A 16,386-nucleotide genomic window follows, 5' to 3' on the forward strand; every position below is an offset into this window, starting at 1 on the left:
CATGTCTGAAAATCATGTGCAATGTAATTGCAATGAAGTAATTAAATAAAATTATTGTCACACAGAGCTTATGAAATTAGTCCCATTGGTTTATATACTTGTTTTAGTTTGCTAAGGCTACCATAACAAAGTACCACGCACTGGGAGGCTTAAACAACAGAAATCCACCTTCTCTCAATTCTGGAGGCTGAAGTCCAAGCTCAAGGTGTCAACAGGCTCGGTTTCTCCTGAGGCCTCTCTCCTCACCTTACAGATGGCTGTCCTCTTGCTGTGTCCTCACATGGCCTTTTCTCTGTATCTACACATTTTGGGTGTCTCTATCTTATAAGGATACCAAGCATATTGGGTTAGGATCCTACTCTTATGTCGTCATTTAACATTAGTTACTTCCTTAACATAAGGACCTGTGCCCAAATAAAGACTTCAACATATGAATTTTTCAGGGACACAATTTGGTCTATAACCATACCTTATCCAATTAGTCTGGCAGCCAGAGAATCTTATTTATTCAAACTCCAATATCTTTATTTACTAGTTTTTTTCTTTCTCTCTTTGGTCAAGTTACTTAAATTTTCCAGATCTTAGGTTTCTCATCTGCAAAATGTCTACTATTACACAGTAGAGTTGTGAGTATTAAATAAAGTAAAGTATATAAAGTGTATATTCTACTGCAGAGTTTCTCAGCCTCAGAACTATTGATACTTGGGCATGATAATTCTGTATTTTAGGAACAGAATTTCTTCCCCTAACCACTTAGAACCACTGGCCTACTTCTTTGCACCAAGTGCTTAATAAATGTCAGCTAAAGTTACTTATAGTTAAATAGTTAAAAAGACTGTGCTACTTTTGAGATGCTAATAGATAAATTCTTATAACTTCACTTTTCGTAAAGAAATTAATTGACTCTCTGGTGGTCCAAGATTTTTATAGTAATGATTAATCTTTTAAGTCCATATTTAATGATATAATTATATCTTTTGCATCTAAGAAAAATCTGCATTGAATGTTTCTAAGACTTCAACTTTTTCTAGAAATTTTAATTTTATTTTGAAAATTTCCATACATACAGATAAGTTGAAAAGTTGTTATAATGATCACCCATCACCAAAATTCACTCAGTCATTTACATTTGGCCACATTTGTTTTATCTTTCTGAAATGAATTTATACAGCCAAAGGGGGAAAGTGAAAATAATTTGTATAAATAACTCAAACATGATTCATTTTAGTAGTGTCCTATTTTTCATTTTTCTATCCAATTCCACTTATCATTTTAGTAATGGGCTCCATGTCTATAAGAATACGCAGATAATTCAGTCTGAATGTTTGCATGAAAAAATGTGTATATCTGGATTTTTATTGAATTCTGCATTCTTCATATGCCTACTATCTGTTCTGAGGTGGATTTCTAGCCAGACCCTACATATTGATAGTAACCAATGTCATAAACTGTCACCTATTTGAAGGAGTCTCATTGTGTCTCTTTTATTTCTATTTTCTCTGAGTCATAGTGAGCTCTCTGATTACACTTGGCACTATTGTGGTGTGATCAAATTTAAGACCTACGGAGCCAATCGAGATTAATTATGAGCCTTTATTAGCTTGCAGGCGACTGACTCTCCCCACAAGAGAATCAGCCCTGAGCCTCTAGAAGGAATAGCTTGAAAAGCCCCAAAACCCCCTCAAGCAAGCAAGCAGGTTTACAGAAGGAGAGGCTGGCCATTAACATATCTTAACACAGGATAAGGACACCCTTAACATTAGCATATCTTTGCACAGAATATCTCCTAGAACGCCCTGTTTAACATTAAACAATGTAAGCCGAAATTGGTCATTTGAAAATTTTCTACCCTTCCAGGCGCATTGGAATAAAAGTAACAAATCAGTAGATTTAAAATGTTTACTTCTAGATAACAATATAAATTACCTCAGTATTTTAAAAATAATGCTGTAAACCTTCCTAGAAAGAAAAAATTTGTATTTTAAATTTTGATAGTTTTTAGTTACTACTGAATGAAGAATATGTCAAACATTAATTCTCAGTCATTAAAATCTAACTTATAGAAAAGTACATATTACTTGACTTATGGGACCTTTTTTCATCAATAAATTTTTTCTCAGTTTCTAAAATTTGATCTTAATATTAATACAAAAGATATATTGGAATGTTTGTGCAAAATATGGAAATTTTTTTACTTATTCTTTTTTTATTTTAAAAAAATGACTGCTATGGTTTAAAATTTTTTAACCCTAAATTACCAAATACATTTATATTATATAAAGGACCCTGGGATCTTTCGAATAAAAAATTCACATCTGTGATATTTGATCTACTGTTTACATTTAAACTTAGTTCTAAAATGAAGGTATAATTACAAAACAATTTTAATCTACAAATTGTTTTATGGCTGTTAAATTTGCATAATACATTTTATCTTTCACACTTATTTTTCTCCATCCCTTTCCCATTTCATTTTGCAAGTAAAAATACTCATACAACCTCAGTGACTAAAATGGTTTATATAGTCTTATAGTCACTTTATCTAGAAATTTCATCCTGGATACATACTTTAATCAATTTAAAAGTGAAAGAAAGTAGCACAATGACCTGAATATTTAAGAATTTAAGTTAAGAACAATTGGATATATATGTAAAATTTTTAAATGTTGACTGTTATTTGTTTCTGGTGGAACAGCCATTATTTGTGAGCAGGATTGCATTTATTTTCTTCCCAATGGTTGAACCAAGCTAAATCTGAGCAAAGCAAACTCCTGAGCCAGATCCTGCATTCTCTTAAGGGGTAATAAAGAACCTTGCCAGCTTGACAGGTTGTCACAGCAATTATTCACATGAAGTTCTGTAGCAGTTGTATCTGTCAGCCCATGTAGTATTGAATATTTTAACTGGCAGTCTTCCAAGACTGAACATTAATCTTACCATCTCCTATTACAGTCCCTAATCAAGATATTCCAGGGGTGATTGCACTAACATTGTTTGAAGACTACATCTACTGGACTGATGGGAAAACCAAGTCACTCAGCCGTGCCCATAAAACCTCGGGAGCAGACAAACTCTCACTGATTAACTCATGGCATGCCATCACAGATATCCAGGTGTATCATTCTTATAGACAACCTGATGGTAATTATTCTTTCCATGATTTCCATAAATGCATCAACATCTTTTAGTAACATTTCATTTTTGTTTCCTCCAAGGTTAAGTGTAAATTTATTTTTGAGAAAGATTAGCAGATTTTATTATTTATCATAACTGTATAGAATAAATTCAGTTGATATAAAGTACTGCTATTAAGGGATATGATTGAAAGTGCAATAATAGTACAAACTATCGATTTGTTGAAACCATGTTAAGCTGAAATGACATTGCTACATGTAGTTGGAGAAGTGGAGACTGCATTCTTGAAATAATTTATTTACAAAATAGTTATAGGACCCTTAGTTCCTGGAATGCTGGGTAAAAGAAATTAAATTTAAGTAGATCTAGGGTTATAAATATGAGAAATATATTGTTTTCTTAAGCATATGTGGGAATTTTATCAGTTGTTATGAAAAAAGCTCCTTTACTTAAAACACAAGTTTGGCCTGGAAAACAGAGCCATACACTATTAGTTGTAGATCATTGTTTCATTGTTTATTTTACATTAATATTTCTAGATAAATGTATGTCTTCATCCAAAATTCTTCTAGTCTCTAATTATTTTTCTAATGGATAATTATTTTTCTACTAAAATGCTTGTTTTTGTGTAAATGCATTCTTAAAATTATATAATAGTAAAATGAATGCCATTTAACAATGAGTAGAATTCATAACAAAATAAAATTATATTTATAATTTTAATGAGTTCTTGATTAGAAAGTTCTATTTAAATTCAAATTATGAAGCTTGAATGTCATATCCTTAATCCCATATTATGTTATTGATCTTGATTATCCTGTTTTCTTCTTGTTTCTTTCTCATTTATAGTCTCCAAACATATCTGTATGATAAATAATGGAGGTTGCAGTCATCTGTGCCTTTTAGCTCCTGGAAAGACTCACACCTGTGCATGTCCCACCAACTTCTATCTTGCAGCTGATAACAAGACTTGCTTATCCAACTGCACAGCCAGTCAGGTGAATAGAGGTCTAGAAATTATTTCGTGGGATAAATGAGCAAATTGTTATAAAAGCTTTGCTTAAATTTTATGTATTTGTTTAAACCATTTTTAGAACACAATTTTATCGTTGTCATTTAGCATTAAACTGGGTGATTATTTTATATATCATAGAAAGGGTCATGGAATAAGGGAAACACGATTGTATATATATTGTTTAATAAACATTAAAAAATAAGAAGTACAAATAGAGGCCAAAAAGGAGGAATAAAAACAGAAATAGAAATCATTCTTACATAGTTACATACAACATAATATTTCAAGTCATGAGTGGGCATATTTCAAGAAGGCAAGGAGATTGAGGCCTAGGGTTAAAGCTAAGATATATGCAGTTTAAACAAACAAGTCTTCTAGATAATCTAGATATCTGTATTACCATCTCCATTCCTCTCCCCATTCCTCGGAGCATGTGATGGAAAAGATAAAATGGGTGGAAATTAATTTTCTAGATTTTTTTAATTGAAAAATTAATTATTAAAATAACATTCTTCTGAAAACTTTTTATCTTCGAAATGTAATTATTTGGAGTAAATATACCCAGAAGTTAAGTTTTCTACTTAATGATAGTTGCAAGAACTAGATTTTATTACTTTAAAATTTTGGATAACCATCATGTAATGGTTGTTAAGAAATTTGCGTTTGTTATATTTAAGTCACTATCTTATTTAAGAAAAGGTTGTCAAAGAAACTATGTGATTTGTTTTTTAAAATGATTAAATTTATTCTTAGAATACTGTGTTTTGAATTTGCTGATTTTTCAATTCCAGCAATGACTTTATGGCAAGAGACTGATTTCTCTTAGAGTGTGCTTGTTTTCAAAATGGAGAAGCTAATACTAGCTCAGCCTGCCTCTCAAGTTATGACTATGAGTATCACACATTAAAGAACTGTACGAATGAAAAAGATTTAACCCTTTCCAGGAGGCAGCATGTATTGTGGTTAAGGACACAGACTCTGAAGCCAGATTCATTCTGAACGTACCCCTGATTTTGCTTTAAATTGGCTGAATTACTTTGGGTTTGTAGTTAACTTTTTGGCATTTTAGTTTTCTCATCTTTTAAATAGGCGTAATAATATTTCCAGGCCATTGTTATGATGATTAAATGGGAAAAATCCCTGGCACATAGTAAGTAATAGTATTCTTCCCCTCTAGTACAACTGGAATATACTTAAGGGTATGTGTGCAATTAGTGTGAGCTGCCATCAGTAGGTTCTGATGCCTTAGTCAAAAGCATAGGTTACAGTTTTTTCTTTAATTACATATGCATTGTTTTAATTATAATCTTCTAAATGTTTACATAAACAAAATACAATATTTTTAGAGAACTGGAAATTTAAATTGCTATGAGAGGTAAATTAAGCAATCTAATTATTCCTAGAGGTAATATTTAAGAGAGAAATTACATTAAAAATTAAAATATGATTCCTGTTACTACTGTTTAGTTTAGACAGATTTCTAGCTTAACTTCCAGGTTATTTTGAAGTACCCTCTGGTCCCTGGCTCTGGAGTGGTCCATGAGTCACTATATTGAGATCCAATACTGAGGCATTGAGTGACTTAATAGTGATGTAGTGATAGCTCTGCCTAAAATTCTTACAGTGTAGTGAGTCTTAGTAGCAAACCAAAAATAAAGCCAGAGAGTGCTTGGCACACAGACAAACATTTGAAACAGCAAGACATAGGTAGCAAAACATCATCAGTCTTATTGTAGTCATAAAAGAAATAAAACATTTCAAGTTATTACATAAGAAAATCTATAATTATTTTAACACAATGCAAAAAAAATCATCAATTAAAAAACTATATCAACCTAGAAACGTATTTTTCATATAGTTAAATTATTCTCAATTCGCTACCAATGATGACACCACTAAAATATTTATAATTTTTCTAATATTGCCTATTGCATTTTGCATGAGTTTTTAAAATAGTTAATAATAGTGAGGCAGAACACCAACAACAACAAAATTGTAGGTCAGATATCTTTGTGTTCAATAACACTTCCTGAAAAAAAAAGTAATCATTTGATTTGTTTCAATTTTAAGAAAAAAGTTAATGAAGACCAACTACCACAACCCATTAGTGGTTATCCTTGTACATCTTTTGGTTTATGCAGCCATTTTGTCTCTGATTCTTTTCTGATTTAACTGTATACTTCTGGAAAAAAAGTCACTTTATATAAACACAATTTCTAGTGAGGTAGCCATTAAAATGAAGCAAATAATCAGGGTATTTCAGAATCATACCATTAAGAATTCTGATAGAATTAGTACATTTTAAATTTATTTTATACTAGGGGATTTTGGTTTGTTATGTAATTGTTGCAACCAATAATATCTCTCAATAATATTGTATTTTAGAAAAATAAAATGGGCAAATCACACTTATAAGAATTTTGTTAGAATTGAAAATGAACATATGAAAGGGTATAAAAATAAAAATTAAGACGTGGTTTCATAGTGTAGCAGTTAGCACATCCGCTTTATACGCAGAAGGTCCTGGGTTCATATCCCAGTGGAGTCGTGTGATTCATGGCCTACTGCCATGCTGCCCTGAACAAGCTTGGAGTCTGATCTCAGAAGTGATCTCAGAAGCTAAGCAGGGTTGGGCTTGTTAGTATTTGGATGAGAGACCAGCTAGTAAGACCAGGTGCTGTGGGCAAAAATAAAAATTAAATCAATTTTTGTAGCACTAAAAACTTCATATATTAAATTTAGATTATTATAATTAGAAACTAATTTTAATTTAAGAAACTAATTTTAAAATAGCTTTACTTATAAGTAGAGACTTTTCCTATTTTAACTAAACTTCACTATATGTGGGATTTACATTTTATCTCTGTATCCATTTTAGTAAACATATATTTAGTACTTTCCTTTTCTTCTTTTTTTTATTTTGAAAAATTTAAATTTATTAGGAAGAATTGTGCCATAGTGGGGGTGGAGAATTTATAATCAACAGAGCCAAGATAAAAATCTAGTAGTTTCTTTATAGCTTCTTGTGGGTGATAATTGCAGTATCCAATTTATTTTATGAAGATATTACTCTTGGAGAATATTTATCATGAAGAATGCTTTATATCTATATTTACCATTAATCTTTTTAAAGTTATTGTATTTAAGTATAAAAAAATAAACCTCAGATGCAAATTAGAAAGCTCTTCCTCTGAGAGTAATAAATAAAATATTGATTAACATAAAAAATAGTAAGTATATTTTACCCTGGCCTTCTCTGAGCTCAAAACGCTTTTATGTTCTTATTTAAAAATGAAATGATATGCAAAATTATAGTATCATATTTAACTTCAACAGTCAATGTTTATTTAAATTAGACATATTTAGTGAATTTAAAAATACATAATTTAGATATTTTTTAAATCTTGATTGGGAAGAATTTAAACATACTCGAGTGACCTGAACTCATCTTATTAATATACTTTGATATATAGTAATGACTGGAAATGTTTAATGTTTAGAGAAATTGCTTTCAGAGTTAGTCTTGTATCCCCAAGACAGTCATTATCTTTAAAAGTAACATTTTTCCTCTGGTAATTTATGAAAACCACAACAGGCAAGACCATGGGCAAAGCCGATAAAGGAAAATCAGTTGAATAGTCAGATCTTCCCTGAGAATCACAGTACTGTGTTCCTTCTCATAATTTCCACTGGAAATAAATTTTTAAAAACACTCTTATTAAAAAAAAAAATAGTGTAAGTCTACCCTGAATTAACTTCATCATATCCAGAAAGATTCAGCAAAGACTAGCATCAAATTCTCTTACTTGGAGAAAGTAACAGTACTTTAAGTGAATAAAACTTTTAGCTTTGTTATACATTTTTATTAGAGCAAATTGAACTTAGAAATACCCTAACCTTTATCTATTGATTGGTTTCAATAATTTAAAATGAATATTTTAGTGACGACTATTTCAGATGCATGTTCTCTCTGTACAGAAGGTATACTCTTCTTTAGTTTCTTCTGTCTCAGGTGGATAAGCTTAGAATAGAATGTTGCTAAAAAGGTATTAGTTTGTGGTCTGAGATCATTAAGGAAACATGGACTGAGCTTTCTTCATCTCTGTGTGCAGTTGGCTAATAGTGAAGTTAGCAGAAACAATAATTCTGTACTCTGCCTCAGGGAATAAATTTGAGTTCAGATCACCTTCCTTATAAATAATATGCAATATTAATCTGAATAACTTCACTATCAACAAGTTACCTGTGTGCTAAATAACCTATAAGTAAATATTGCAGTATAACATTTTCAAAAATTTCTCTATTGTTAGTTTTCCAAATTTAATGGTTCATTTTAAAAGAGAGGAATTAAAATTTTCTCTTCCTCTAAGTAATAGAATTAGTATCATTCTTAATACTGTTTCTTTAACTGTTTTAAATGGAGAGAATAATAGACCCTCCAAAATTAATAAATATATTACTGAATAGTGGTTTGGATAATCTCGAGAAAAAATGTATTACAGCAGTTTTCTTGTATTTCTATTAATAACATATATAATAGCTAAAAAGTTATTGCATTTTTATTATTACCTGTTTTTAGTTACCAATATCTCTCTTATATCCTAAAAGATCATGTATAGTTATTAGAATTCTAAAAACTGAAAATAACTGAATTGATCTCAACCGCTTTAAAAAAGCATGCTTAAAATTTATATAGGGTAGATATTTATTATGGCTAAAGGAAACATATTTAGTGTTCAGGTAATTCCATGGAATCACAGCATGACAAAGCAAGAAAAGATTTTTTTAGATTATCTTCAGCTCCCCATTTTGTGTCTGAGAAACAAAGACTGGGAGATATTAATTGAAATGTCCATATTTCTAGGAAAATGTAATTCAATTAAATTAATTCAAATTAACTCTATTAATTCACCTTGATATTTCTTCCTGATATTTCTTACAGCTTCTATCCTTATTTGGTGTTAGGTCAACTTTTTCTGTAAAGGGCCAGATAATAAATACTTTAGGTTTTGTTGGCCATATGGTGGCTATAGCAACTACTCAAATCTGTTGCTGTGGTGCAAAAGCAGCCTTGGGCAATATGTAAATAAGTGAGTTCCTATGTGCTTGGGAAATCTCAGGAGGTTTGCAGGGACAATGAGCTTTCCTGGCAGATCATTTTGCTGCTGTTTGTTGTGCATTTATTCCCTGTCCTGGAGTATTTTAAGATCACCATAGTTTACATTTGTGGAAAGAGATTAGGCTAGGTTTTTCTGCCCTGGTAAGTTTTTAAATACTCACTATATATGAGTAGGGTTCTTTAATCTTGTTTTCTTTTGTTTAAGTTTCGTTGCAAAACTGATAAATGTATTCCATTCTGGTGGAAATGTGACACTGTGGACGACTGTGGTGATGGATCTGATGAACCTGATGACTGTCGTGAGTATACTGGTGGATGTAGGAATTGAGAATTTAGAGCTTTTTAAATCCTAGACATAGAAAATTGAAGATAGATCTGGAGTATTGTCTCTAATACTTTTCCAAAATTGAAATAGAAAGATTTTATATGTCTATCTCCAAGGATACGACAAAAATTTGTTGCAATGCCTTGGTTATATATTTAATAACTATTACATTTAGAATGACAGCATCAACAATTTATGTTAATTTTTCCTTCTGAAATTTTATTATTTGTAGAATAACTGCACTGCTTCATGTACTAATGAATATAGTAACAATCTGCATGATTTTAACTTAATATGTCACCAATTTGTAAGCAAAAACATGGACACTTTTTCAGAACGTCACTCATTGACTGAAATCTTAACTTTACAGGATGTATTTTTTCACTTTTCTGTCAGTATTAAAATACTGAAAGTTCATTAAAAGTCAGATTTTTTCAATAAAAACTGTTAGTTTGAAGTTAGGCAATTTAATATGCTCTTAGTTGTTGCCTTAAAGTGACTAGAAATTATATCTTGACATCTGACTGTGATTACCATGATTAGAAGTTTCTTTCTTTCTTTCTTTCTTTTTTTAGCTATCTTCAGTAACTTTGGTTTCAATGGACAATCAGCAGACTTTTCCTTTATAGCCCTTTACAGTTCACTTCACAGTTCACTCTAATACTGTCCTGTTAAGTTGAAGATGCTTTTAGTCTGTCTTGATAATTCTCTCAACATCCCAGTAGATGGTTATCACAATTTGGCCTTGACAATTGTGTTTAAAATTCATATTAGGCCTCCGCTAAAGAAATACATTGTATTGGCACTTTTCTCTGTAGACTTTCACTGCATAATTACAAAGCTGTTTCAAACTTAGGGTCACTAGGAAGTTATTTATGTGAGCTGTATTCTGTCGCCCTGGTCACTACCAAGTGTATCAAATATTTGAAGTTCTTTCACATAGTTCGTTTATATGTTTGAAAGAAATAAGTAATATATTCAATGAGAAAGAAAATGTTATGAAAGTCATCGTTTTTCTAATATTATTTTGATGTTTCTGAAAGGTCCATTGCTCTTTGATTTATTATTATTTTTATTTTTGTTTCCACTATGATAGGCAGTATATCAAGTGTAATATCTGTATGAGATAGGTATGCTATTATGCCTGTTGTTATTTTTTTTTAAGTTATCAAATTAAAAGAAATATCAAAGAAACAGAAAATTATATCAGGAACCAACTGAGGCTTACTCATTTAATGAAAGTTTTTAATTTCCCCACAATACAGTAAGCTTTTTCAAGGTATAGCAAATAAATACAACTTATTCTCATAATTTATAGAAATAACCTAAATGTCTTAATTTAGTCCTCATGTGAAGATGATCTTTCCTGCACAGATTCCCTAAAATTTTCTCTGAATAAATATACCATGATGACCTGCAGAGAAGGTCATTAGCATCAATGCTTTTCTTTCTAATATATTTGCAGTTCCTGAACTCTAATTTGAATCTTGAATGATTGTGCTGTAAGCATATCAATATAAAAAATTAATTATAAATTTAGTATAATGAGGGTTTTTTCACATATTTACCCATTCGCAGAATATAAAGTGAGCACATATAACTTTAATTTCTTCTGAGGGAAACCAGAGAGACCAAAGAGCCTTCTGCATAATCCCTATCTTGGTTGAGTACTAACACTATGTGTTTATATTGGTGGCATTATCTTTGTAATCTTTTAATAAATGATCTCATACTTGGAGTTGTTGGGTTGAACATCTGTAGGCATAACTCTTTATTTTGGGAGTCATAGTGAGGTGGAAAATGATGTATGTGAGTCTGTGAAGTATTTAGTATGCATTTTCGAGTAGCTGCATCATCAAAATAAGTGATTACTAAGAGCTACCGACAATATTTATAATTGTACCTTAAAAGGCAGGAAAGCTTGGTTCCAGTTTCACATACTTGCAAACTTATATAAGGTTTTTTACATGAATATAAATAAGAGTGATGCATCAAGAAGTCTCTGGCATGATAACTTTGTAGATACATTTCTTATAATATTCTAATTCACCAAGGATCAGTTTAGAGACACATTTAAAAGCCAGATAGATTTCCCAGTGATTTTCCAGGCATTAAGGAGGGATTTGCCTCATTCTCACAAGAAAGTTGTTTATGTAGCAAAGAAATATTACAGGAAATTGTATATGAAGCAATAGAAAATAGAAGAAATGCACATGTTTAATTTAGAACATGAGAAAGTTAAATATAGCACAGTTTAAACATTTAGTGTGACTAACGAATTTTATAGATTGGGGATAAATGACTTTCAATATTTTACAATTCACTTCTATGGAAGTCAAGCATGTATTGAGTTGTCTTTTTAAGTGTTAGGAAAATGTTTAATATTGTAATTTAAAAGTGTAATTTATTTTTCAAAAAAATTTAAAATATAATTTATTGATATTTTATTGATTTGTATTAATGTATCATTATTAGTTATTATTAATCTAAAAATCAGTGGTTAGTTACATACATTAGGATCATCAGCCAAAATATCTGTGTTTTATTAGAAGTAACATAGTTTTTGAGAAGATTGTAGAGTCAGATCTGGATTTAAATTAGAAGGCTGGCACTTGAAACTTGTACACCCATGAGATTAATTTCCTCATTTATAAAGTATTTATGGTAATTCTGAGGTGAAAATGCTATGATTAGCTTTAATTAGTAACTATATGTGAAAGGACCTCACCCATTGCCTGATACTTAGTAGATACCCAATAGATCCTACTTTATTATAATTATGAATCTTTATATAAAAACAAAAATATAGCAAGTAAAGTACATTATCATCTTTGATTTATTTACTATAATATCTACGGTGTATAACAACCTTGACTATTTATAAGATATTGTCCTTATGTATTAATAGAGCTATAAAAATGAATACCAATAAAACATTTAAAATGTGATACTTATAGGAAACATTTTCTTTAAGTAGTTCTGGCAGATATTGAAGGCAGATATTCCTTTTTTACATATGACAGGCAATGTAACCAAAAAGAAATGATTTTTTTAATGATATTGGAATAACTTTTTTAAATTACAATAAATTCTATCCTGCCACTTAAACTCTCAATACTATTTCTTTGAAACAAATAGAAATTTATGTTTCTCAATATACATTTTTATATTTATATGAGTTAATTGCTTTATTCTCAGTTTATGAAGTGTAATTGTGAGGTTAAATGAGTTGCTCATACCTTATCTCTATATCTGAATCTAATAGCTATCTCAATGCGAGATATTCCCATTGTGCTCTAGGATGTTTAATATAGTAATATTATAAATATTTTGAGTGTCAGAAAGGCTCTGTTTAAGAAGTCATGAGCTAAGATTGTCATTTCACAATACCCTTGTTTCCTCCCCAGCTGAATTTAAATGTCAGCCAGGCAGATTTCAGTGTGGAACTGGGCTCTGTGCTCTGCCCGCATTCATCTGTGATGGAGAGAATGACTGTGGAGACAATTCTGATGAACTCAACTGTGGTAGGTTTTTAAATTCTTAACTAAGGAACATAAACCTAATTCTTAACTGATAATTTCCTCCCTGATTTAAATTCAGGCATAGACTTTAGCACGTTTTTTTTTTTTTCTTCTTCTCTTTTTATCTTTTAGATACACATGTCTGCCTCTCAGGTCAGTTCAAGTGTACCAAGAACCAGAAATGTATCCCAGTAAACCTCAGATGTAATGGTCAAGATGATTGTGGAGATGAGGAAGATGAAAGGGATTGTCGTAAGTCACCTAAAAATGTTCTATCTGGTGTTACTTCTGACTCTCAATGGAAATTGACTTAAAATTCATCATTATGCACCATAACTTCATACAGTAATTATATGCAAATAATTCCAAATAAGTGCCTATTGGAATGGATTATCCGAAAAGTGCTATATAAAGAAGATAGAGAGAATTAAAACATGGGTGAACTTTACTTTAAAAACTGCCTGTAGATTACAACAAACATGAAACAACATTCATCTATATTATCCTTAAGAGAAGCAAAAACAATATTATTGGTGATTATGGTGCTTTTTCCATAAATTGATGTCTTTTTCTATATTAAGTAGCTACAGGTAATTTTCTTCTATGAAGAAATTAGTTATATGAAATCAACTTTATTTTAATTAGAAATTGCCTTTTTGTCCCCACAAATATATTTGAAGGTATGATGAGAAACAAAATCTGCGTAAAGTAACCTAACAAAATTACTTGTTAAAAATTGTAAATAATATCCCATTTAATGAATTTTAACAAGCCACTTTAGAGAAAAATAGTGAAATATTTTCCATTTTGTTCATCTCTTATTTTCATCTCTCACCAAAAATCAAATTATATTAGTGGAGGGCAAAACAATTTACAACACACCCACACCCACACACACACACACACACACACACCCCACACACACAGAGGAAATGAACAATAGAGCACCTGTCAGGTTTCAGGATTTCAACAGAGGTACTGTCAACATTTCTGTCTTGCTGAAGTTTTATTTTATTCCCTTAAAACTTTTATAAGTAAATAACGTGCAGTCATCCAGAGATTTGATTAGGGTGATGCATTCAGAATAAAGTCAGTACCCGTTCTTTATGGTTAGCCATTCCAGAAGCTGATCCATTAAACTGACTAGAATTTGTGATGCAGTTTATAGTCTGCGTCGGATGTTCACATCTTCCCTCAGACTCAAAACAACTAGAGAGTCTGATAAATTTTATGCTTTCTATTTTTTTATTCATCAATCTCTTCTAATTTAAGTCTTTTTCTATTTGTAAAATGCATATGTATAAGTTCTTAAATTTATTTATCTGGAAAAATAATATTCTAAAAAGCCCTGCATTTTTTTATTTTTAAAATTAGTTTCAAAATATCTAAGCAAGGTTATATCAAAACTCTGATTTTTATCAAATGCATCCTTGGATAAATATGTTTTATTTATTTCTACTGGCAAATTTATTAAGAATACATTGTAGATATATAAAAGTTAAAACTCCATCCCTTCAGAGCCTATTAATTAAAAGATGATACATTTTTAACTATCTTAAACATGTGTTTGTCTAATTGTTTTTAAATAAACTTTCTTTGTCTAAAGCTACATTATAATAAACGTTTTCCTCTTAAGCTGAAAACAGCTGTTCTCCAGACTATTTCCAATGTAAAACTACCAAGCATTGCATTTCCAAGCTGTGGGTTTGTGATGAGGATCCAGACTGTGCAGATGCATCGGATGAGGCCAACTGCGGTGAGTGTTTTGTACCGTGGATCTTACGTATTGTGTTTCTGTCATCACCTGAGATGTCATAGTGAAATGAATTAATGAATTTGAACACAAGTTTGATGGGACTAAAGCTTTATATGAGAAAGTTTTGTTTCTGTGTTCAACAACTTCAGATTAGCTAGTTTATAAAAGCATGGAGGAAAATGTCAGAAGAATAAGTATTGTTTACTGTGTAAGTCAAAACTTTTTCTGAAAAGACAGATCAAAAAGTAGGATAAAACAATCATTTTATATTAGAAGATGATATTAGCATTTATTAAATAGTATTAACATGTAATAAGTAGAAACAATCAAACACTATTTTTGTATTTTCCTTCATTTTTCTGCTTACATACATATGATTTCCATCTATTCAATGAGTATTTATTCTTAAACATGATAAAAAAAAGAAAAAAAAATATTTGTTCTATTTAAGTAAATGACAGAAATCTCTTAAGTAAGAATTTATTTCTGAAAAAATATTTTTACTTTAAATAATTTTATTTTATTTGCCATAAATATTCCTTCATTAACATTGGACAAATGAAGAATACGATCATTTTTTTCAATGCAATTTATCTTATCTTGAAAATGTCAACAGTAAGACAAAAGAATAGTTGTGATGGGTAATTCATTTTATCAACATTTACCAACATTGTTTGAGGCTCTTTTTTAGATGAATACACCAAACTTGGCATTGTTGGGAAACAAAAAAAATAATAATCTAGTAATTGATTAGAGAAGACAAACTTTGTTCAAACTAAAGATAGGATTCCAAACTTATAGAAAAAAATGATAAATACATTTGAAAGATTTCACATGGCTCTTAACTCTTCTGGGAGAAATGAAAATAATAATAAAAAAAATTTAAGTTCTCTGAAATTTCATTTATATTGAATAACACTTATGACAGGAGATATGGAATGACCTAAAAAAAAAAAGTATAAAAAAAGCACAAACAAAATACACATGTAACATAGAGAATTAAAATACTGGTAATATGTAAATATTTTTAAAATGTTTTATTTTGCTTATTGAATTCAATCTAGTACATTTTTTTTTAGATTTTATGAGTACTTGCAAATTTAACAACTAATATATTTAATATGTGTAAAGACTGTATGCTAATCTAGAATTTAAGGAGGCAATGAATCAATTTTGAGTAGAAGTACATTAAATATAATTAAGGAGTCTTGGTCTAAAATTCTAGTCTCGATGAGACTTTAGACATACATTTTAAAAATAAAATTAAGTACAAAATTTTCCATCTAGTTGTCACCGGTGGGGTGCTGTGAAATCCGGTGTTCCCTCTGCAGCATGGGGGAGGAGGAGGAGGACAGTGGTAGGTGGTGTAGAATGTTGTTCCTTGGTTCTTCCCTGCCCACTCGCAAAGAATTATAGGTTGGTGAGTTTGAGGAAAGGTAAGATTTATTGAAAGTACAAGGGAGAGGGGCTGCACTAAGGAAGGCTGCAGCCTTGTGGATTTAGGTGAAGAGATAA

At 30.5% G+C, this 16,386-nt stretch overlaps 1 protein-coding gene across 4 annotated transcripts in view; it reads left to right on the plus strand.

The window, feature by feature from the left end:
- LRP1B (LDL receptor related protein 1B) overlaps window positions 1-16,386 on the plus strand; it is a 1,622,137-nt gene that overhangs the window by 1,435,649 nt on the left and 170,102 nt on the right. For all 4 annotated transcript variants that reach the window (XM_036236560.1, XM_036236558.1, XM_036236559.1 and 1 more), the window contains exons 61-66: window positions 2,953-3,141; window positions 3,985-4,133; window positions 9,475-9,568; window positions 13,002-13,118; window positions 13,248-13,367; window positions 14,752-14,871. In XM_036236560.1, coding sequence (XP_036092453.1) covers window positions 2,953-3,141; window positions 3,985-4,133; window positions 9,475-9,568; window positions 13,002-13,118; window positions 13,248-13,367; window positions 14,752-14,871 — 789 coding nt within the window. The remainder of the gene's footprint in view (window positions 1-2,952; window positions 3,142-3,984; window positions 4,134-9,474; window positions 9,569-13,001; window positions 13,119-13,247; window positions 13,368-14,751; window positions 14,872-16,386) is intronic.

This window comes from Rousettus aegyptiacus, unplaced genomic scaffold, assembly GCF_014176215.1.
Source record: "Rousettus aegyptiacus isolate mRouAeg1 unplaced genomic scaffold, mRouAeg1.p scaffold_m13_p_2, whole genome shotgun sequence".
NCBI lineage: Eukaryota > Metazoa > Chordata > Mammalia > Chiroptera > Pteropodidae > Rousettus > Rousettus aegyptiacus.